General features: G+C 54.7%; 2 protein-coding genes across 3 annotated transcripts; one reads left to right on the top strand and one right to left on the bottom strand.

Moving 5' to 3' along the window:
* CSRP1 (cysteine and glycine rich protein 1) lies at positions 1-14398 on the bottom strand. 2 transcript variants are annotated; one of them, XM_030233189.2, is made up of 6 exons: positions 14251-14398; positions 7378-7490; positions 3045-3213; positions 2575-2701; positions 709-802; positions 1-436 (listed from the first exon to the last, which is right to left on the bottom strand). In XM_030233189.2, the coding sequence occupies exons 2-6, from the start codon at positions 7487-7489 to the stop codon at positions 360-362; spliced, it is 579 nt and encodes a 192-aa protein (XP_030089049.2). In that variant the 5' UTR covers position 7490; positions 14251-14398; the 3' UTR covers positions 1-359. The 2 variants fall into 2 exon arrangements, with proteins under 2 accessions (XP_030089049.2, XP_009095585.2); XM_009097337.4 differs by lacking the exon at positions 14251-14398 and adding an exon at positions 13548-13687.
* An 8540-nt stretch (positions 14399-22938) lies between these two features.
* LOC127060777 (serine/threonine-protein phosphatase 4 regulatory subunit 3-like) lies at positions 22939-23583 on the top strand. The gene is given in 2 exon segments (XM_050984948.1): positions 22939-23447; positions 23450-23583. Coding segments are annotated over 2 exon segments (561 nt in total). The 5' UTR covers positions 22939-23020.
* The last annotated feature ends 260 nt before the right edge of the window (positions 23584-23843 follow it).

The following is a 23843-nucleotide window of genomic DNA, read 5'->3' on the forward strand; positions in this document are numbered from 1 at the left end:
TCTGATGTCGCTGATGTTTTATTGTTTGCTCGGTGTCATGGCTGAGCACAGCCGGCGGGACGGGCAGCGCGGGGCAGGACTCACGCCGGGCAGCGTGGGGCAGGACTCAGGCACCGGGGCCTCTCTGCAGCAGCAGGGAGTGGCCCCCCTGTGCCCCCTGCCCCAGCAGGACCCCACAGGGACAATGCTGGGACCCCCCACCAGCTCTAGGGAGTGCTGGGGCAGGGCAGGAGGGGCTGGTGCTGCGAAGCAGCAGTGGCTGGGGTGACAGTGGGTGACAGTGGGGCACTCACTGCGGCGTGGGGCGGGCAGGCAGCGCAGGACAAGCCCTGGGTGAGTGCAGGGCTCAGCCCTGGGGCTCACTGTGAGTGGATCAGTGCCCCGGCGCCCTGCCCGAAGCCAAAGCCCTTGGGACCGAAGTTCTTGGCGTAACAACCTGCAGAGGATGGAAGGGAGACATGGGTGAGGCTGGCACAGGAGCGGGTCCTCCCCAAGGAGCACACCCTGCCTGGCCAGGACAAGGTTTGCCAGATTTGTTGGGCAAACAGAGGCCCTGGCTCAGCAGGAAATTCTCCAGCTCTGTGGCTGGCACAGTCCGTCCTGAAAGCAGCTGCTGGGCCACCCCTTCCCCAGCCTCCAACCTCCCCGGGTCCTTTCACCCGCACCCCTCAGACCCCAGGACAAGCCAGCAGGGAAGGTGGGGCTCACCTTTGCAGTAGATCTCCCCATCTTTGTCTGCCAGGGTGGTGGACTCCAAGCTTTTGCCACACTTGGCACAGCGGAAGCAGGACTTGTGCCAGGACTGTGGGAGAGGAGCCAGTCAGACCCCAGGGACAGGGCAGCCAGGCTCTGGTACCAACCAGGCTCCGGTACCAACCAGGCTCCCTGCTCTGCTTCTGATCCTAAGGGGCTGGCAAGACCTCTGAACAGGATAAAAGCTTTTCCCTGGAAAGCATGCCCAGCCCCACAGGGAAATACAGAGAGGAAACATCAGTTGTGGGCACTGCTCCTGTGCTGATCTTATTTTGGAGACCTTTTTGCCAACAGTCTAAGAAGTCATTTGCGCAGTAATTTCTACAATAATTCATAAGGAGCAATCCCCCCCTCTTTGGGGACTGCCCTCTCTTAACCAGCGAGATAAATCCCCCCATTGTCCAGCTGAAACTCACAACTGGGGTGGCAGCAGGGATGGGAGAACTGCCCCACACAAGCACAGCTCCAATGAAGGCAGAAAACAGTGAGGAAAAATGCCAAAACCAGACAGTGTTTAAAAATAACCCCCCATGGTTCCAGCAGTCCCCCGGAGATAAATGAGCTCACAGCCTTCAGGCAGACCTTAAGTAGCCAGAGCTGCTCACCGAGGAATTTAAACAAACACTTGGGAAAACATGAAACCTTTTTTGGAAGAAAATGTGAAATTCATGGGCCGGAGGAGGAGGTATTGGATGCAGTCATCCAGCAAACATTAGCACATGAAATACATGCTCTGGAATCCTCTGTGGGTCTACTTTAATGTAATTGCTTTGGTTCTTAGTAAACACTGGGGCCAGAAGCTGACCAGGAAGCCCAGATCATGGTTTTAAGGGTAAATTCAACTTCTGACCCTCGACATGTCCATCACAAGCCAGCTTGGGGGGGCAATGATGCTGAGGGGCCCTTTCTGTTGACCTCTCTCCTTATTCTGGGGACACAAGACAAGCACAAACCCCAGGAGAACAGAGCCCAGCCAGGTCAGGGAGTGAAGCCTCATCACTAGTGAGGCTGTCCCAGCATGGCCACCCTGTCCCCATGGCACAAAGCCTGGCAGCCTGGCCTGGTGTCCCTGACCAGCTCTGCATGTGCCTGACCTTGTGGGGAGGGCAGCTCCAGGCAAGGACCTCATCTGGGGTCCCAGGGCTGGCAGGGTAGAAGGGGTCCCCGGGCCTCACAGAGGAGTTGGGCTGGGACCAGGTCACAGCTCAGGGTGCAAAGAACCCTGGTGAAGGGATCACCTTGGCACAGGGAGTGCCAGGGCTGTGACGGTGACACCAAACCCTAAGCTGACCCAGCTACCACCAGAACAGCCCAGGACCATTCACCAAACCCGTGCCCTCAGCTCCAGCACCCTGCCCGACCTGTGGACAGCACTGACCACTGGAATTCATTGCCTAGCCCAAATCCTGGCCACAGCATCCTGGCCTGAGGCACAGAGGGGAGAGGCACTTTCCAGTGAACAGGGACACTGGCCATGGCACATGTCACTGCTCACCCTCCCAGCACATCCACAGCAGGATGTCCACTGTGGCCTCTGCTGAGCAGGGCCAGAAATATTTAACATAAAATGTATTTCTCCCCCATCTACAAGTCTGTGAGAGCACTGCAGCCTGGACAACCTGTTTTCAACCTGATCAACCCTGATGCCAAGATCTCCTTTTGGTGCCAGGCTTCCAGGTGAACGTGGCATTGGACCCAAGCCCAGCCCTGGCTGAGGGCAGGTCCAGACCCTCTCTGAAGGCGTCCCTGCCATGCAGCATCCTGTGCCCCATGCCCACCATTCCTGTGCCCACCGTCCCTGTGCCCCCCATCCCCTGTTACCTTCCCAGCTCCGATGACCTTCTCGGCTGCGTACACAGCCTGGCCACAGCGAGGGCACCCGTCAGCTCCTCCCACCTTCTGGGCCATCCTGGCTGCATTGGGGTTCAGGGGTCGGTGGGGCTGGCCCCTGTGGGTGGCAGGGAGCTCACGATCAGGGATGCAAGGTGGATCCCAAATACCAGCCCAATTTATAAGGGAGCTTCCAGAACAGTGAGCCCCATGGAAATTTCAGCCTGGGGGCTGTGTGCTGGGAGGGGGTGGGCAGTGCGCTCAGGCAATGGGAACATGTCCCATCCCAACCCATCCACCAAACAGGGTTCAGTGGGATTCGCTGGAGCGGCAGAGGGGCCAGGCAGGGCATGGACACTGCTGGGAGCTCAGCACCGGCTGCACCACAGCCAAGCACCACAGGACAGGTGTGGGGAGAAGGTGTCCACAGCCCCAGTGTCAAAAACAAGGCTCCAACTCACTCTTCATATTTGATTCCCAGGGACTCGCCCTTGTCCGTGCTCAGGGTCCCGGCTCCCTGCCCATAGCCGTAGCCCTTGGGGCCGTACTTCTTCCCGTAGCAGGACTTGCAGTAGATCTCCTCGCCATGCACGGCCACAGTGGTGCTGTCCAAATTCTTCCTACAGACCACTAGAAAGAGGGAAGGGTGTGGCATCAGCCTGCTCTTGCAGAGCTCACTAATGAGCTGGGGAAAACAAGCCCTTGCAGGGACAGCAGAGCTCAGCTTTCAAGGAGCAGGGAAGGCCTCGCCAGGATCCAGCTGCAGGGAGCACATGCAAACCAGGCAGATAAGGATCACAACAAAAGCAGTGTCTGGCTTTAAAAGGAAGGAACTACCAAAGCCAACAGGGTGATATCAAGGGAAGGAAAGCTCCTTTAACCCTCTCCTGCAGCTGCATTTAAACCACGAGGGTGAATTTTCTGTACAAATCACTGCAGGATTCTCAGGCCTGGGGATGGATGTCCTGGCCCCACACCTTGTCCACTGCAAATCCACGGTAGGAAGCACTCAGGGCAAAGAAATGTGAGCAAATGTGTTTGCTGGTTTTGATGGACCAAGAGCCATCCAAGAGCAGCCCTGTGGCCATTGCCACACCTGAGGTACTGCAAGGGCTTCACACATTGGGCACAGTCACCTCTCCAGAGCTCAAAGACTCCCCTGACACCTCAGCCCTTGGTTTGGGGATGTGCATGGGGGGGTCTCAGGTGAGGAGCTCTAACTCAGCCAGGTATTTGAACCCTGGGGGTCAATCTGGGATGTAAGATGGGACAGGAGGAGATGGCAGCCAGGCTCAGGGGCCCTGCTGAGCCCATCCAGAGCTTGAGCTTGGTGCTGGGCTCAGGCCTTCTCTTGATTTTTAGGTTTCCATAGAATCACAGACTGGTTTGGGTTGGAAGGGACCTTTAGTTGGGTTATCCAATTCCAACCCTCTGCCATGGATACTTTCCACTATCCCAGGTTGCTGCAGGCCCTGTCTAACCTGGTCTTGAACACTTCGAAGGATAGAGCAGCCACAGCTTCTCTGGGAAGCAATGCTCCACTACCCTCTGAGTAAAGAATTACTTCCTTATATCTAATCTAAATTTTCACCCTTATATCTAATCTAGATTCCTCTTTCAGTTTTAAAACATCCCCTGTTACCCAGTCATTATCTGCCTGTGTATAAAGTCTCTCTGCCTCTCTTTTATAAACCTCTTTAAGGTGCTAGAAGTACTAGCTCCTGTCCCAACTCTGTTCACAGCTGCCCTGTTCCTTCCTAGCCCTCCCTGAGACACTCTGCCCAGGAGCAGGAGGCCACCAGCACCCAAACTCCAGGTGCTGCCCAGTGTCTCTGTGCCCTGTGCAGGATCCCACTCCTGGGGCAGAGTCTGCAGCGCTGGCAGCCAGCCCCAGACAGATCCAGCTGCAGCTGCCACAGCTTCCCCAGCCTGCTTTCCAGCCTTAAATGTCGAGGCTTCCAGCAGCTTCTGGGCCAGCAGAGCAGTTCCGTGGCCTTCCCCAATATCACAGGAATGCAAACAGAGCAGAGTTCTCCCCTTGGAGCAGCACAAACTGAGCAGGGGCAGAAGGCAGCCCTTCCATGACTAAATAGAGCCAGGAGAACCCTGTGTGCCTCTGCTGGACCAAGGAGGAGGAAAGGGAAGCATCTCCTGCCATCTAAGGAGGCTCTGGCAGAGTCCTCTCCTGGCTACATGCCCTGACCACAGCAGGAGCTGGGGATGGAGAACAGATCCCAGCTGGGAGAGACCAGAGCAGGTAACTGGTTCCAAAGCTGCTCCTGGTTCCAAAGCTGCTCTGCATTGCCCTGGAGTGACACTGCTCAGCCAGACCATTAGGAAGGAATTTGGGCACTTTCACTGGCATCTCACAAGGTTTTGTGTGAGCTTTTTCCGGGGGCAGCAGTGAATGGTCTTGGTGGGATCTGGATGGATTTGGAGCTCCAGCCCAACCTTTCACAGTCCCTCATCTGTACTCACAGAGCTTTGAGAGGCAACAGAAAAATTTCTTACCCAGCCCCCGGGTTTGTGCATTGCAGAAATTCCAGTGCACTGCACTCAGGAGTTAAGGATCCTTTGTTTTTCTAAGAGCAGCTGAGCTGCTCCACAATAATTAGACAAGAGCTGCCTCTGCTTTCCAAGGCCATGGGACTCATTCCAGCTCATTTCTGCTGCACTACCCAGGCAGCTGGATCACGGCCAGGAGTCAATCACCAATTTACTCCCTGAGCTCCAATGCACTGTGGTAGGCTTGGCTCCTTTTAGATGATGTTTTTGGCAGATCTGGTTGAAGTATTTGTTATTCTCCCCTAAAGATAATGGTTTTAAGTTCCTTGATGGGGCCCAAATGCAGCACTGGGGAACAGGCTGGGAATGCAGGGGCTCATCCACAGCCTGTGGCATAGACTGGGAACAGTGGGCAGCAGGGTAGGCTGGCGCACTAGCCACAGCCTGACAGGGGAGCCACAACCAGGACAGGCAGAGCTGCTGGGTATATGTGGAGTGGCATAACAAATGCCTGCAAAGCACAGTGGCATAACAAATGCCTGCAGCCCTGAGCCCAGGACACTTGCTTCCATGAACACACACGGGGGACCTTCTTCCCCACTCTGGCTGTGTATTCCCACCTGGAAGAAATGCCTTGAGCCTCATTTCAGAGGCCTGCCCTGCTCTCTGGGTGCCAGCATCCCATGGCAGCAGCTTTCCCTGGCAAACCAGCTGTGTGTACAAGGGGCGAGAGCAACATTCCCCACCCTCCTTATCTGAGGCCAAAGAACAAACAGGATTTCCTTCTGCAGAGCAGCTGCCATACAAACCCAGCCTGTCAACCTCGTCCTGCCCAGGAAATGTCTCAACAACTTCCACTGAGCCCTTCCAGCCAAAGCAAGCTTGCAGCCTGGAAACTCCCACAAATGGGAGCTCCTGGCCATGCTGGCCCCCCTGCAGGGAGCACAGACACAGCAGCAGGCTCCCTGTGCCCTGTCCCACCTGGAGCCAGCTGTGCCCTCTGTGCCCCAGGCAGGCTGGACGAGAAGTGTCCTGCAGCCAGGCTGGGTGGGCACAGGGGCATCACAAGGATCATCCCATGAGGGCACTGGAGTTTCCCTGCTGGAAGAGATCAGTTCCAGAGTGTGCCTTGTTTCCAAATCCCACTCCTGCTTGCTGCCCCTATGGAAAAGATCCCAACTGTGCTCCCTGCTGAGACTGGGACCAGGGCACTGGGACCAGCTGAGGAAACATTAAACCTCAGTGGGGCCCTGCTGCAAGGCCACCCTGGAGATGCACTACTGCTGCTCTGTGACAGATATAACAGGCCATCAGCCATCAGCAGACACAGGCAACGTGTGTGCTCCTGTCCACAGAATTCCAGAGAGGTCTAGGTGGGAAGGGACCTTAAAACTCATCTTGTCCTACCCCTGCCATGGGCAGAGACACCTTCCACTAGACCAGGCTGCTCCATGCCCCATCTCCTGTAGGCAAAGGAGAATCATATCAGAATTCTGATATGTGACAGTCTCCAGGGACAGAGAACAATAATCTGGTACCACACAGGCTGAGGTCACTGCTCATCTTTTGGACCAAATGTCTTGCAGCCCCTCTGTGTGTCCCAGGTTTAAGGAGCTGCTCTCAGCACTGGCCCTGGGATCCCCAAAGGCAGGGAAGGGTGTCTGGGGACTTGCAGCTGGATCCCAGCAGTATTTGTAGGATCCTGCAGAGGGGGCAGAGGAAGGGAGCTTGGCACTGGATTGCTTGCAGCCAGATCCTGCTCTGCTGCCCCTCCCTGGAGGTGACACTTGGGTCCAAACATACCCCAGCGACACCCTCAGTAACAGGGGATCTGCAGACAGGCTGGGGGTGATGCTTCTCAGTAGGCTTTCCATCAGCACAGGACCACATTCCTTCCCATCATCCCCTCTGACATGAGCAGATTCCATGCCAGTTCCCCAGGCTCAACCACCTTTTAGTGTGGCAAAGCCACTGAGAAGGCCAAAGCCAGCTCCACCTCCAGCACTGCATGGGATGTGCCACCTCCTTCCTCCACTGCTGGGAGAGGCCCTGCCTCCTGCTTTGATCCTTAACACCTGGACACAGAGAAGAGGACCCAGCCTGGCCTGTCCCTGGAGGAGGGATGGACCAAGGCTTTGTATGGGTGCTGGCTGAGGTCAGCCCTGGCAGCTTGGGCAGCCAATGTGTCCTGGGATGATCTGTGCTCCTGCCACGCTGGGGCTTTGGAGAGATCCTGAGGAGCCCTTGCCCAGGAAGCAGAGAGGGGGTCAGGGAAGGGGTGGTACTCACTGCACAAGAAGCAGGACTTGTGGAAGCTGTTGCCTTCACACTGCACCTCCTCAGCGAAGTACACAGCCTTCTGGCACACCCCACACTTCTTCCCTCCTCCCCAGTTTGGCATCCTGCAGGGGAAAGCAGAGTCAGGGGCAGGGGCAGGGCTCTGTGGGGCCAGGATGGGGCAGCCAGAGCAGGCCCTGGAGCTCCACCACCTTCCCACACCCACACGTGCAGAGAGCACCCAGAGTGTTTGCAGGGGGCACAGACTGCAGGGCTGGCAAGGAGCAGAAGCATTAGAACTCAGGGACCCAGCAGTGCCAGCTGCCTCCCAGGAACAGCAGAAATCCCTGCCTTGGAGCCGTGGGACCTCACAGCTCCTGTCAGTGCTAGGAAAAGGGAGGAAGCAGCACAATGCTGGGAGAAAGCACCCACAGAGTTCCCCAGGCACCTCCTCAGGTCACAGCCCTCCTGCCCCCCCATGCCATGGTCAGGGTGACTGTGACTGAGCCTTGGTGCTGGAGTGACATCTGCCACAGCCCTGGACACAGTCACAGCTTCTCCTCCCTGACCAACTTCTCCACCTTAGGCACTGCAGAGCAGGGCACAGTCAGGGCTGCCCGAGGGCAGGAGCTGGCCCCTGACACCACCAAAGCCCAGCTCTGGCACATGTCCCACAGCACCATCAGCTCCTGCCTGACCAACCCCTCCCTCCCAGGCACTCCCTGCACTCTGCTGTCTCCTCCAGGACTGCAGGCAGAGTCACAGAGCCTGGAGAATCTGATAGCAAGAAGACAGACCAAGGCAAAGACCTGAGCACCAGCGTATGGCACCATCCAGCTCCTCAGCAGGCTATAAATGCTTCTATTTTGTCTTCTCTTTCCTAAACTGTGTCTGATGAGACACCATCATCAAGAGGCCCCTAGATTTGCAGATAACCCCAATATTCTGTGAGTTGCCTACATGAGCAGCGGAGCTGCAGCCCAGAGGGGCCTTGACACTTGTGAAGACCAGGTCAAATAAACTTTGAGATATTCACACAAAGTCCTGCAAGCAGATTCTGAGGTAGCCAGGCTAATTAAGTATGGCCAAGAGGAAGCTAAGGAGGATCAAACAGCAGGGGTTGCTACAAAGACAATAAAACACTTTTTGGAGGGGCCCAATGATACCAGAAAGATCAACAGGCACAAGCTGTAGCTTGAGAAGTCTCCAAGGGCCTCTTTCCATCAACATCTCTGGAATTCCCCATCCTGCTCCCATCTGGGGACAAGCAGCAGAAGTCACCATGTGCTTCATGACCGCTGAACAGCTAAAGCAGGGCAAGGGTCTCCAAAACCAAACCCCATTTTCAGAGTACAAGATCTGCCAGCCCACCAGGTGTGTAGGATCTCATCATCTCCCTCAGCTCAGCTGTGTGGAGATGAGGACAGGACCTGGGTCTGCCAGGGCACACCAGAAGCCTTGGAGCCCCCCCCTTGCAGCAGATCCTGGGTCACCTCGGGCAGCTGAAACCCCATCCCTGGGCTTCCAATCCCAGTGGCTCTCCCAGATGGGGAGGTGGGTGCTAAACCCAGCAGGACTGGGGGCTGTGCAAACATCAGACAGAGGTGGGAGAGCATGAAGGGCACAGCAAGACCCCTGCACCTCCCAGGCCAAGGGGAAGTCAAGATCTTCCCTGTGTGAGAGTATTTTGTCAAGAAAAGGGAAACTGATCCCAGCCTGGTTACCAGGGCAGGGGTCAAAACTGACTTGCTGACTCCACTTTATCCTGGCCACAGCTCCCAGGTGCCCAGAGGGTCTCAGTGCAAGACAGACAGAGAAGGGGAGGAGCAGGGCTGGAGAGACTGTGCTGGCTCCCAGGATGCTGGGAGCCCTGTCTGGGGTGTGGATCACAGCAGCTGGGAAGTCTCTTTTCCAAAGGCCCTGCAGGCTGGGCTTCCTACTGTGCCAAACCCCTCCCTTTCAGCCTGATTCTTCCAGTCCCAGCCTTTGGATTGCCTTAAAAGGACACAAGCTGCTCTCTCCAGAGCCTGTTTTTTCCCCTCCATCAGGAGGACAGCTTGACCTGGTTCAGGAGTTTCCTTGGAGGGCAGAAACATCCAGCAGCACCCCCTGAGCCCTGCATGGCATGGGAGCCCACCAGTCCCTTCAGCCCCCACATCAGGAACGACAGACACATCACTGGCTGCAATTCTTCTAGTCCCCCATCCCTTTCCAACCGCCACAGCTGGCAGACCCCATCTCTGGTTTTGGGGGCAGCCTTTTGCCAGCCCTCCCTCCTCCAGAGCCAGGGCATCCACAAGAGCACCCCATGGTTTGGGACCAGCTGCTCCCCTTCGCCTCCACAGCACGTTCTGTTCCCCTCAAAGCAGCAGCAGTGAAGGAAGAGGCTTTGTTTGTCCTGAACATCAAAGCTACCCTGCTCAAACTAAGAGATCAGCAGTGGGGACACCTTCACCTGAGCTGCCTGGAAGCCTAAAGGAGGAGGTGAGCTTCTGGGTGAAGCTCACCTGACATTTACCACAGGAGGAGTCCCAGCCCTTTTGCTGCTGCTGATTTTCCTCAATCCACCATGGGATGGGGCTCCAGGTGCCTCCACTCAGTTTAAATGATGCCAGGTGATTTGAGCAGGTGACTCTCACCCTGAAGCACAAACACAGCCCCAGCAAAGCCACATCCCAGCAAAACCTCCTGGCACACACCAGGATGGATTTTCTGAGGGGAGAGACCATAGAAATTAGTTTGTCCTGGGGATCCACATGAGGGCTCACAGCCAGACACAGAGAAAACCTGAGATAAGATTTAAGTTGCTGAGAATTCCCTGTTAGTCCACAACATACTCCCCCACATGCTGTGAGCCCAGCAGGCCACACAGAGACCAAATTTGTGCTACAGGCTTTCATCAGCAGCTAAAAAAGGAATAGGAAAACCCTGCTCTAGGCACCTGGATCTGACCTGCCAAGTCCTCACAACTGCCATCCAGACAGATCCATCCTCCCAATTCCTTAAGTAATGGCCACTTTAAGATATGTCAGAGTGTTTACAATCCCTTCAGCATTATTTTCAGAATACTTTGCATATTTTGCCCAATTGCAACACTCGGTGACCACAGTCACACTTCTCCAAGTTGCAAAATAAGGAACAGGAGGTGACAATCCTAGAGCCAATGACCTCACTAAGCACAGGCAAGGGGCTGCCAAAAAAACCAAGATTATTCTCCTTCCTTCTGCAGCTCCACAACTCCCAGTAAACATACCCAGAGCCCTACAAACACCACTCAGTGCCAAGCAAGCTTGGCCCTGGAGCCACTCCATTATCCACTACAGATAAGGGAAGAGGCCCCATAAACCAAGATGCCATCCTTTAGCAGCAGCTGCACCGTGGGAAGCACAGACAAGGGGAAGCTTGTGCAGAACCACCCAAGGCTGACACTTGCTGGAGATTAACTCCAGTTGCAGAGTGTGATGTTGCAGCAGTCCAGCTCTCCAGCAAAGACCAACTTGGATGGAGCCTGGAACAACCTGAGATAGTGGAAGGTGTCCCTGCCCATGGCAGGGGGTGGCACTGGGTAACCTTTGAGGTCCTTCCAACACAAACCTGGCTGTGGCTCTATGAAATCCAGGCTCAGACTCACACACGTTTCAGTGGTGCTGTGTTGCACCAGCCTGGGAGGCAGTGTAAGCTACACTGAAGAACCAGGCATAAACCAGTATGGAACCAGTATGTACTGGTGCTCTGGGTATCATCACTGGCTGTAAGAGGAAGCAGTGAGCTGATGCAGCCATCAGGCAGCAGAAACACAGTTATCCTCTTTTTTGAGTGGGTTGAAAGGTCAGCGTGCTCCTGTCACTGCCCCCAAAGCTGACACCCTCAGCCCTGCCATCCTGAGAGCAGCTGGGTGGGAGCTGCTGGAGCTGAACAGAGCCTGTGGCTGTGTGGATGCAGCTCCATGGCCATGGGAGCACTCAGGGCAGGGCAGGTCCTACCTGTCACTCTGAGGAACATCCCTGCAGCCACCAAGAAGTCAGCTCAACCATCCAAACTTCTGCAATAGCTAGACAATCTTTCTGTGTCTGTGCCCTACTAAAATCCTACAGTAATTAATTGCAGAGCAATCACTTTGTGTTTGGAGATCACTGAGGAACAGCAGACTTGTACTGACCCATATAAAAAGTTCTTTTTTTTCCAAATGAGAGCATTAAAACAAGTGAATGACAGAAGAGCACCATCAGTGCTGCACAAAATTCACTCCTAAGCATGTTCACAGTCCAGGCAGAATTAATCCACATCCTGGCAAAGGGAGAAGTCAAAGGGGAGGAAGCCACAGCAGGAGCCACAAGCCCAGGGGTCTGAGTAGTGCTTTTCAGTTTAGAGAGCAGCTGGCATGGCCATAAAATGGGCAGTAATTTAAAGCAAGAGGGACCCAGACAGATGAGACGTGAGCAGAGCAGAGAGGAACCAGCTCCCAGGGACAGACCAGGGAACATCCCCTGGGAAAGCCCAGGCACATGGCACCAGGGGCTCAGCATCAGGACCTGCAGTCAGACCCATGGGGGACTCTGCCCCAGGCAACCAGGAACTGTCACAGAGCAGCTTCTCCATCACCTGGGCACAGGTGGGAATAGCTCTACAAGGGGCAAGCTAGAGCTTGTCCCCTTGTCCCCTGCTATGTCATGAGCTGGGAGGAGCAGTAATGTGAGCAGACTCTGGGCCACCAACAGCATAAACAAGGATAAGTGAGAGATCATGGATCAAGGATAAGTGAGAGATCATGTGTGACCCAGTGATGTTGAGCTGGTGAGCAAGAGAACGGGGTGAGCAAGAGAACGGGGACCATGTCTCTGAGCTCTGGTGAGCTCAGAGACATGGAAAACCACTGGGAATTACCAGGGAGAATTCACAGAACTGCCCCAGGAGATGCAGCTGGATCATATCAGATGCCTCTGAGGGCTTTGCTGGGATAGGAGGGAAGGAAGTCAAGAGACTCTGAGCTTGAGCGTGATGCTCGCATGTGGCTCATCTACTCTATGACTCCAAGAGCAGTCAGGCTTGACTCCAGCAGCAATCAAATGATTCTGCCACCAAGACATCCTCAGGTTGGCTGTGCAGAGCAGGGGCCTGAGAGAGGCCAGCACAGAGCTGAGCCACCAGCCAGACACGGCTCTTGCAGCCATGGGCTGCACACATGGCTCCGAAGGTTGGCTTACAAAGAACTTGCAGAATTCACAGAATGACCAGGCTGGAAGAGACCTTCAAGATCATTGAGTCCAACCCGTGCCCTAACACCCCAACTAACCATGGCACTGAGTGCCGCATCCAGTCTCTTTTTAAACACATCCAGGGATGGTGACTCCACCACCTCCTCAGGCAGGCCTTTCCAGAACTTTATCACCCTTTCTGTAAAACACTTTTTCCTAATATCCAACCTGTATTTCCCTTGGTGCAGCTTAAGACTGTGTCTCCTTGGAAGCAGGGTCCTCCATGAAAATCCCAACTTGATCCAGAACAAAAGCAACAGCATTTTCAGGGGTGCTAAGAAAAGCTCCTGACTCCCCCAGGGATCAAGATCCATCACTGGACTGAGCCCACTTGAGCTTCCCCAAAGCCCTGAAATGCCCCAGTTGGCTGCATCCCCCCCACTTGGTGCTGCCTTCCAGGAGCTGAGCTCAGATGTTCTCAGGCAGCTCTCAGGCACTGCCATCCTGCCTGGAGAGCCCTTGATCCAGAGGACAGCAGAGGCTGCCACAGAGCCTATGACCCATAGGAGCAGCACAGCCCTGAGCTCCTTGGGAAGCGCTGAATCCTCCCCAGGGCCCACTGCACCTTGCCAACCTCACCCCCAGCAGAATAACTGAACATCCTGAGCTAGAACTGATCCACAAGGATCACATCCAACACCTGCCCTGCACAGACCCCCCACCAACCCCACCCTGGGCATCCCTGGCAGCGCTGTCCAAACCCTCCTGGACCTCTGGCAGCCTCGGGGCCGTGCCCATTCCTAGGGGAGCCTGGGCAGTGCCGGCACCCTCTGGGGGAAGAACCTTTCCCTGATCTCCAGCCTGAGCCTCCCCTGACACAGCTACAGCCCATCCCTGGGGTCCTGTCCCATCTCACAGAGAGCAGAAATCAGAGCTGTCCCTCCACTGCCCCTCGGGAGGAAGCTGCAGACCACGGGGAGTTCTGACCTCAGGCTCCTCTGGTCCAGCAGGAACAGACGAAATGCCCACAGTTGCTTCTTGCAGGGCTTCTCCTCTCACCCTTCCCCAAGCTCTAGAGCCAGGAGGAGCAGCCTGGCCCAAAGCCAGTCTCACCCCTCACACTATTTTAGCAGCGGCTCCATCTCATGCAGAGAGAGACAGAAAATCTGATAGAGGGACTTGGCAGAATCCGGGGCTTTTGCCCAGTGCTCCTGAAACCCCTCCCACGGGCTGAGGGCTCTGAGGCTGAAAAGGAGCACTTGGAGCTGTGCTCGAGCCTGTGCCCAGCCTGATGCACAGCAGTGCAAATCTCCTCTGCGAACCGACCCGAGCCCACAGCTGAGCAGCCCCAGGCTCCCTGGAAATGAGCTTTACTGAGTACCGATCTGATGCAACAGCTTTGGCTTCCGCATCCCGCCATGTGCGCGCCTGCTCCGGCAGCGGGAGCAGCCTCGGGGCGTCCCACGGCTCCCGTGCCCACCCCACGGGCACACGGCGGGGCTGTGCCCCTCCCCAGCCCCGCATCTCTCCCGCTGCGGCCTGCGGGGATGGGGCATCCTCAGGGGATGGACAGGGATGGAGAGGGATGGAGGCAGCTCCGGGCTGGGGGAGCGGCAGCCCCGGGCACGGGAGGGGAGGAGGCTCCGCTGTGCTCGGCGGGACCCGGCGGCCGCTTCGGCCCCGCACCCACCTGCGGCCGGGCCGGGGCGGTGTCGGGGTCGGTGTCAAATCCGGGGTCGGTGCCGGTCTCGGTGCCGGGGTCGGTGCGGGGTTCGGTGTCGGTGCCGCTGCCGCTGGCGGGAGCCGCTGGGGCCGGCGGCTGCCCGGCGCTTTTGTCGCTGGCGGGGCAGGGCGGGTCGCGGGGCGGTGGCGGCACTGATGTCACGGGCCGGGGGGACGGCAGCGCCGGCACCTCCTGACGCTGCCCGAGAGCCCCATCCCACCAGCAGAGCAAGGATCCTCCGGTTAGAGCCCCAGGCTGGCTCCCGGGCGGCGGGAGCTCTTCCCGGATGTTTCGGCGCTATTTTGTTCTGCTGAAAGTTTTCCTCTAAATTAAAAGAGACGTTACAGGATTGAGAATGGGCAGAGAGCAGCCCTGAGGAGAAGGACATGGGGGTGTTGGTGGATGAGACGTTCAGCGTGCTCTGGCTCCGTGCCCTGGCAGCCCAGAACCCCCCTGTGCTGGGCTGATCCCCCAGGGGGGCAGCAGGGCAGGGAGGGATTCTGCTCCTGTGCCACCTGCAGAGCTGCCCCAGCCCTGGGCTTCCAGCACAGGAAGGACCTGGAGCTGCTGGAGCGAGCCCAGAGGAGGCCACGGAGCTGCTCTGAGGCCTGGAACCTCCTGGGAGAGCTGGGGATGTTCCCCTGGAGAAGAGGATTCTCCAGGAAGGCCTTACTGCAGCTTTTCCACAGATAAAAAGGAGTTTATGAGACTTCAGCAAGAATTGCTGTATAATATGGATGGTGAGGCCCTGGCACAGGGTGCTCAGAGCAGCTGTGGCTGCCCCATCCCTGGAAGTGTCAAAGGCCTGGTTGGATGGGGCTTGGAGTAACCTGGGACAGTGGAAGATGTCCCTGGCAGGAGAGGTGGGACAAGACAGGCTTTGAGGTCCCTTCCAACCCAGCCCAGGCAGAGATTATGAGTCTCTCATAGCAAATTGCAGAGCAGGGAATGAGGAGAGGCTCTGTGGAAATGGCTCCCATGGGAACCCACCACAACAATGCTGCTCTGGGTGCAGACAGATATTTCTCTGGGTGGAGAAATATGCACAGCCCCAAACTGCACAGGAAAGGCTGCAGAGGTGTTGGGAAAGCACTCCCAGCACAGCTGGACGATAGGTGGGAGCCTGGCTCCCTGTGAAGGGAGAGCTCTGAGAAGTGAAGAGGCCAAAGCAGTGCAGGAGCAGAGACACTGCTGCCCTTCCTTGATGTCCCACACACCCTCTACCCTCAGACATGTCCCTCTGAGCCCAAACATTCCCAGAGCAGCCTACAGAAAGTATGGCTGCAGGGCTGCAAATCTGCTTTTCCCTTTTCCTGCATGTTTCTATGCCAGGGCAGTACAGGAGCCCAGGAAGGCCCAGGACCTTGTGACAAACAATTCCAAGGCTCCAGGGGATGCTGTTTACACTCTGAAAGGCTGAGGGTGGTCCATGTGTAGGCCCTGCAGCCTGACTCCACCCTGAATGCTCCGTCTGGTCCATGCTCAGAGCCCTGGCAGGACCCCACATCCCAGCTGGAGTTTGGCTGTCTCCTCATGTGCTCATCCATGCTGGATCTGCAGCTTGCTGGGGTACAAACTCCCATTCTCCATTTTCTCCATCCCCTTGGGAAACAGTGTCCTGAATCTGTCCCACCCCAAAACTGGCACTCCCCATGTGCCTGTGGAGGAGGGCAGGGACAGGAGTGGGACACCCTCCCTGATCCCAGCAAAGCCCACACAGGGTCAGGAACCAGGTGGCACCAGACAGGGAAAGGATCTTCCCTTTCTTAGGCATTTTTAGTGCCCTGGAAGATTCCAAGAAGATTCCACCCATCAGTGTTCTGTTCCCTGGACCTAGAGGTCAGCAAAAGGCTTCTACTTCCAGGAGCAGCTGCACAGGAAGCTCCTGGAGGGGAAGCCAGGAGAATGGAACAATTTTGCTGGTGGCTTAATGGCTTCCCACCATGAGCTGCTGCCCTGGGAGCCCCTGGGGCATCTGTGCTCCAGGAGGATCTGTCAGCCCTTGCAGCAGGTGAGGCTGGAGAGAGGCTGGATGCTCCAGTGCTCCTGATGGCAGTGGCCATGGCCAGGATTGCCAAGGGAGGCCAGGATGCCCTTGGCAAAGGCTCCCATTGAATTTCTCTGACTTGGGCTGGCCTTTTTCTCCTTGACAAATGGAAGAGGGAACTGAAGAGCAGGCAGCTGACACGAGGAGCCTGATGGCTGCTCTCTGGGGCTCAGGGACCCTTCCTCCCACTCCCCTCCCGAGGCACCACCGCTCGCTGGGGGCAGGCATTCTGCTGGCCGGAGCTGGGGAGCCCAGGTTGCTGGAGCTGCTGGGATTGTGCAACTGAAACTGGCAGGAAGGGAGGAGGACTGGGAGGGCAACAGGGAGCTGCTTCCTTTGGACCTGAAAAACTTTGGCACCAGATCCCACAGGAATTTTGCTGTGAACTCTGGGCTAAGAAATTCCTGTCACAACTGGAAGCCGCTTCCTCTTGTCCTGTTGCCTCCCACTTGGGAGAAGAGCCAGATATCCACCTGGTTCCAACCGCCTGTCAGGGAGTTGTAGAAAATGAGAAGGTTCCCCCTGAGCCTCCTTTTCCCCAGGCTGAGCCCCCCCAGCTCCCCCAGTCACTCCTGGTGCTCCAGCCCCTTCCTCAGCTCAGTTCACTTCCCTGGACACGCTCCAGCCCCTCAATGTCTCTCTTGCCACAAGGGCCCCCAAACTGCCCCCAGGACCCGAGGTGTCTCAGCAGTGCCAGCACAGAGGGATGGGCACTGCTCCTGCTGGCAGCACCATGGCTGGTATAAGCCAGGATGCCACTGGCCTCCTTGCCCACTTGGGCACACTGACTACTCATGTTAAGCAGCTGTCAACCAAAACATCAACGCCTATAGCTGCTCCTGGTGGTCATGGATCTCCCCCAGGGATTCCCAATGCCTTGTAGAGCATTAGAGACATCCCAGAGCTGATGTCACTGCAGCATCTGGGAACGAGCATCAGAGGCTGTGTCTAAGGCAGGCTGCAGGAGATGGTGCTGCAGATGCCAACCTACGGCAGATTTGGGCAGACCTTCCTCCTCTAGCCTCCATCCCACAGGAGCAAGGCAGGGGCTGCCAGGTTTCAGAGTTCTCCTACTCCTATTTCTTTTCTCCAGGGGAGGCAGAGCAAGTGGATTAAAAGCTGCATGTAAGCTTCAGAAAGGTTCCCTGTATCCCCCAGTTCTACTGCTGGAAATACCATCTCTGGTAGCAGAGTTGTGCCTCTTTGGCTCTGTAATCTGGGGCTGCCGGGGGCTGTCCCTCTGCCTCTCACTGTCTGCAGCCTTCCCATCTCCCCAACAGCACCCAGCAGAGCCCAGGGATGCAGGAGAGCAGGATTTTCTGTTCAGGGACTTTTAGCCAGGGGACGGTCCGTCTATTCTTCCAGGGAATAAGGGACAGGACAAGAGGAAGTGATATCAAGTTTCCCAGGGAAGGTTCAGGTTGGATATTAGAAAAAATTTGATCGTGCTTTGCAGCTGAGAAACTGCTCAGCACCTGCCAGCCACAGCAGGGAGGAGGAAATGTTTTGCTTCCAAGCCAACAGCTGGGGTGAAAATGCTCTCCTGTGATAAACGTGGTTCATTAAAGTCTAATTGTATCATTAACACACCCCTCCATCCTAAAAGTAACCCCCCCCTTCCAAAAGTATGACCACCGCTCACTGGGTGGTCTTTGTGACTCTTATCTTTAAAAGCAAAGCAAAAGAATTTTACACATAAAGGCCTGCACTCAAGTTTCACCTAAACAGAAAGAAACTGATACAAATAAGTTGAGAATGAGGGGAAAGTGAGGGAAGACTCCATGGTTACCGCTGGGCTCAGTCAATGGGATGAACCTGCCTTTTTCCCCTTCAGGACCTGTTGGGTAAGAGCCACACTCTGTGTGCATTGAATACTTTAATTGGGGATTAGAGCTTGTCTGCAGATTGCTTTGAACACCTTTATGCAGTCAGATCCTATCACTGACAAATCCTATTACTGACAGTTATCATGGACAATTCTTGAACTATAACCTCACAGTTTTATTTCAATAAAGGGGGTTATTTTATGAACTCTGAGGGTGAGTCCATCCCCAGCACCGTCCATTGCCAGCAGCAGGGAACATACTCAGTAAAGAGGAAGGGCCCTTGAAGAGTCAGAAAATGGGAAGAGTTGCTGAGGCTTCTCTTTTATGCTTGAGTAGGTCAGTGGCACCACCAGGATCCACTGGATGGCCAGGGGAGGCTCCCCCTGACAGGATGCTGACAGACTGCTCGGGCACAAGGGCTTAGCTCTCCTGGGACACTGAGACAAATTAAACACCAAGGGTATCTTGGTTTTGAAAGCCAGGTGTCTGCTAAGGAAGGCAGGAGCCTCCCCTGAAATGGAAAATGTAAACCCCCTTCCCCCCAAATTGCTATAAATTTTAAATTAAGAGGCTCTCAGGCAAAAATTGTGGGAGTAGGAAAAACAGTTCTTTATTAGGGAAGAAAATAAAAAGATAAAATAAACGCAGGAAACCAAAACAACACTGACAGAGTCAGAACACAACCTGACACCCTGTGTGTCAGGGTGTTGGCAGCAGTCCCATTGGAATTGTGGCTGCAGCCCTCCTGCAGTGCCAGGGGTGGTTCTGCTGGAGCAGGGATCCTGGAGAAAGGTGCAGTCTTCCTCTGAAGATCCAGGGGAAGAAGAGGCAGCTGCTGTTCCTCTGGGAAATCCAGTGGAGAAGCTGTGCTGGTGTTCCAGAATCTCCAGATTATATCCGGGTAGGAATGCTTGGCTCCTCCCCCTGGGCTCACATCTCCCAGTGGGATGCTGTTAGTTCTTGTCAGCCATGCAGGGACATTCAATAGCCTCTTATCAGCAGATGTCTCCCCAGAGGAAGGAGTGGGTGTGGAAGAGATAAGGAATACTGCCTGCTGAACAGAAGACAACTGCCAAACAGATGGCAAATAGAATGCAATTTGCTTGGCAATCCAGGACAGAGGGTCAAGTATCTCTCCCCACACTAACAGAACATCCCTTTTCATGTGCAGGTGTGGGTGTAGCACTCGGGGACATGGGGTAGTGCTGAGTGTGGCAGCTCTGGAGGAATGGTTGGACTCAACAGTCTCGGGGAGCTTTTCCAGCAGCAAGGGCCTGTGATCCCACCATTCCCTGGGGCACGGCAGGCACAGCCACGGCTCCCAGGCCAGCTCAAGTTGTGGCACAGCAGGATGTGGCATTAGGAAGTGTTGTGGTGCAAAGCTAAATCCTGTCCCTCAGCTGTGACTACTTCCTCTTTGCCTGTCCCCTGCCCTATTCCTGGTTACTGTGTCTGTCAAGTTCCACATTCCAGCAAGGGTATCGTGTGATTGGCAGAAGTTCAAAAGATGCTCTTCAGGCCTGGAATCATTGGCCTGTCCAGGTGTCATTGTCCCCTGAGACCCTCCCCCTCCCACCTGGTTGGTGGCTCACCTATCCTCTCCCTCCCACATTCCTGTGAGATTAAAAGGCATTAAAGCCATGCGGTCGGGGTCTGTTGGAACAGTACTGAGATTCGGAACTGTAATACCTTGGAATAAACTCTGGATTTAACCCTCCGGCAGAACCCGCTCTCTTTCTCTTCACCATCGCACTGGACCTTTTCCACTAGAGGTAAACTGAGTTCTGCTTTGCATGGGCCTATTCCAAGTGCTTAATAGTAACTGCCTGCGAGCCGAAGGTGTCTCTGAGGAGAAATATCTCCAGTAGTCACCTCTAGCTCAAGTGCAATCAATAACGAAGGGTGGCATCCTCTGCTCTGCATGGCTCAGCTCCCCCAGCCAGACCCGATTCTGCCAGCCAGTTTCACCCTCAGCAGGTTCATCTCCCGAAGGACTAAAGGGTTTGCTTGGCACAGCAAGATCTGCTGTGCAGACACACGGTGCAGCTGAAGCTGGCAGGGCTCTGCCCCAGGGGGCGCTTGGTGCGAAAAACAGAGTTCACTCTTTAGAATTTTTAAAAGTTTAATATTAGGATAAAAAAGGTCAATGTTTCCAGTGCTGGTGTGCTTTCGACAAATGGCCAAAGAGCACACCAAAAAACTTAAAATCATGCTCTCTATATACAGTTACTTGCTGGGGTTGCATACACATTCATTAGCTTGTACATTATTTAAATATTCCCAAGAGCTTTTGATGCTGCAGGAGCTCTTTGTGTTTAGGTTTCCCATCCTGACTTATCTGTATGACATCCTCAGATCAAATCAATAAATTCTATTCCTTCCTGTGATTTCATCCCCGTTGTTTCACACTTTTCTGATAAGAGGAGTTAAGGAGCTCTTCCCCAGTCTCCTCCAGTGCTCTGTCTTGTGTCACTGTTATCTTATCACTTGGACAGTCAGTCAGTAGATGGCCTTGCACTGTTCTTAGTTACACAAAAGCTTTTTCACATCTTATGTTGGCTAAGGTCTATAGTACAATACGTTCATGACACTACTGTTTCTATAAGTGATACATTAGATATCATATTAATTACACTTCTATTTCTATGAGCAATACAGTACATAAGCTGATGGATTATATTATATTACATTACATCACATTACATTACATTACATTACATTGCATTATATTAACAAGCAGATAAAAAAGTTATAATTTCTACCCTATCTAAATACTTATGATCAATAACAACATGCAAAAGCTAATACATAAATGTGAAAGCCAATATTATCTGGTCACTTTTAACACTCAGGAATGCTCATACTGAAGGTCCAGCCAAAGAGTGTCCTGGGGCAGTGAGATGGGGCCAGAGGTGCCCAAAGAAGTGACCAAAACCAATCAAGGCATCAAAAATACTGTTTAGACCTCAAACAAACCCAGTGGTGCTCCCTGAGAGGAAGGACTCAGGGGTACTGGTGCATGGGCAATAGCAGACTGTGAGCAGGGGGCTTACTTAGGGCCAAGCCCTGCCTTGTGAATCCCCGACTGATGGCATTTAGCACAGAGTTTTCCAGAGAAAGCAGCTGTGCAGAAGTTTGGGACAAACTCCGCCAGGTTCAGATTTCCCTGCTGCCCATGGCGTGGCCCATGCAAAGGCAGCTGTGCCCTGCAGCCCATGGAGGGCACAGGGGGCAGACATCTTCCTGCAGCCCCTGCAGGAGCCCTGCATGCTGGAGCAGGGGGATGCTTGAGAGAGGCTTTGAGCCCCTGGGAAGCCCCTGCTGAGCAAGGTCCTGGCAGGGCCCCAAGGAGCCATGCAGGGAGGAGCCCTGCATGCTGAAGCAGGTTTGCTGCAAGGCCTTGGGAGCCCGTGAGGGACCCAGGCTGGAGCAGGAGGGCCTGAAGGACCGACCCTGAGGAAGAGTGACCCATGTGGCAGCAGGTTGTGGGGAGTTGTTTCCCGTGGGATGGACTCCAGTTGGAGGAGTTCCTGGAGAACAGTCTCCCATGGCAGGGACCCCATGCTGGAGCAGGGCAAGGACTCTGTCTCCTCTACCAGCAGCAGCAGCAGCAGCAACAATATGGGATGAACCGACCAGAACCCAATTCCCATCTCCCTGTGCCTCTGGAGGGGGGATCAGGGAGACTTTGGGAAGGAGGTAGGGCTGGGGGGAAAATGACTGTGAGATTTGTTTGGTTTCTCATGCTCCTGCCCTAATGCTGGGAGTAATTAATTCAATCAATATCCAAAAACTGAGGCAGTTTTGCCTGTGATGCTGAAGGGGGAAGGATCTCTCCCTGTCCTTATGTCAACCCAGGGACCCTTGGTTCTATTTTCTCTGCCCTGTCCAGGTGCAGAGGGCAGGGACAGAGCTGCCCTGGTAGGTACCTGGTGTCCAACCAGGGTCAACCCACTGCACACTTCCAGGACTGGTGAGTCCGTAACCTCTCTGGGCAACCTGGCCCAGTCCCCAGCCACACTTCAAGGCAAGAATTTCTTCCCAAGACCTCACTGAAACCTGCCTTCCCTCAGCTTCAGGCAATTCCCCCTGACCTGTCCCTGAAGGCCGTCAGGAAATGTCCCTCTGCAGCCCTCTCCTGGTGGGTACTGGGAGGCTGCTGGGATGTGTCCCCTCAGTTCTGCAAGTTCTCTCCTCAAGTCCCGCCAACTGGTTACTGGGGACACAGCAGAGTGTAGGTGTTACCCCATTCACAGGGGTCCCATGATGAGGGAAGAGACGACAAGGTTGACTCCATGTATCAGAAGGCTTGATTTATTATTATATGATATATAATATATAAAAACTATACTAAAATAATAGAGAGAAGGATTTCACTACCATGCTATGCTAAGAATAGAAAAGGAATGTCCAAACAAGAAGTCTTCTCAGACCGAGACCAGCCGGACAGGTGTTCTGTGATAGGCTCTTAATTGGAAACAGTCCGACGGGGCCAATCACAGACCTCCCCGTTGCATTCCACAGCAGCAGATAAGAATTGTTTACAGTTTGTTCCTGAGGCCTCTCAGCTCTCAGGAGGGGAAAAATCCTAAGTAAAGGATTTTTCATAAAACATGTCGGTGACATGTAGGTGCTCTGGCAGCCTGAGGCCAGGTTGTCAAGGAGGAGAGCAATGGAAGCCTCCTGCTGCAGAGCCAGAGGAAGCTGAGGCAGCTCCAGGGGCAGAGTCAACAGGAGGCAAGTGCAGCGTGGCCTTTCCTCGTGCTTCCCTGTCACTTCCCTCTTGCTGCCTTTTGGCAGGCATGACCTTCACTGGAAGTTCACCCCACATCTTCTGCAGCCACCAGAGGAACAGCAGGAAGAAATGGCTGCAATTGGCCCTGGGATCAACCTTCCTCCCTGCAAGACCCACAGACTGGTAGAGGTTGCTGAACTGGTCGCCTCTGCTCTCTCCTCAGTCAGCCATAGAGAAAAGCTGGCACTGGCCTTGAAGAAGGAAGGCCACATTCCCAAACTCTTAAAGCTTTTCCAAATCTGTGAGGAGTTACAGCTCAGATGGGCCTTGCAGCATTTGTTAGCCATTGTGCAAGGAATTCTGTGGCTCAACCAAGCAGCTCTGCTGGAGGTGATGCTGTCCCAGGAGTGTCTCATGGATGTGGTCAGATGCCTCAAGTATGGCCCTTCTCTGGCACAGCCCAAATGGAAGCAGCAGCTCCTTCAGAAAACAACCAAGCCGAAGGAGCTTCTTCCCATCCAAGACCCTGAGCTTCAGCAAAATTTCCACCAGGCACACTGGCACAGTATATTCAGGTCGTCATCTTGGCCAAGGCAACTGGGCTGGGAGAGGGTTCTCTGTCCAGCCTCACCTCATTCATCAGCTGCAATAAAGAGGAGATCTTCCATGTGTGGGAGGTAAGTGCCTTCTGACATGCTCTCAATGGCTTGGGACCTGGAGCTGAGGTTGCCAAGGGATCACTGTTCCTCAGACATGCTTGCATGAGCACAGGATGGGAATGATCCCCCTTCTTTCTCCTCCCTTGGATTCTGTAATTTAGAAAGGGAAGAGCTCAGGGAAGGATGTAGAGATTCCTGAATGGGCTGTCAAGAGTCTCAAGTTCTCTTTGATGGCCAAGCAACAGACTGCTTTGGAGCTGGTTTGTGGGGGAAGCTGGGGAACAAGCCGCTTT

The sequence above is a fragment of the Serinus canaria genome, chromosome 26 (assembly GCF_022539315.1).
Source record: "Serinus canaria isolate serCan28SL12 chromosome 26, serCan2020, whole genome shotgun sequence".
NCBI lineage: Eukaryota > Metazoa > Chordata > Aves > Passeriformes > Fringillidae > Serinus > Serinus canaria.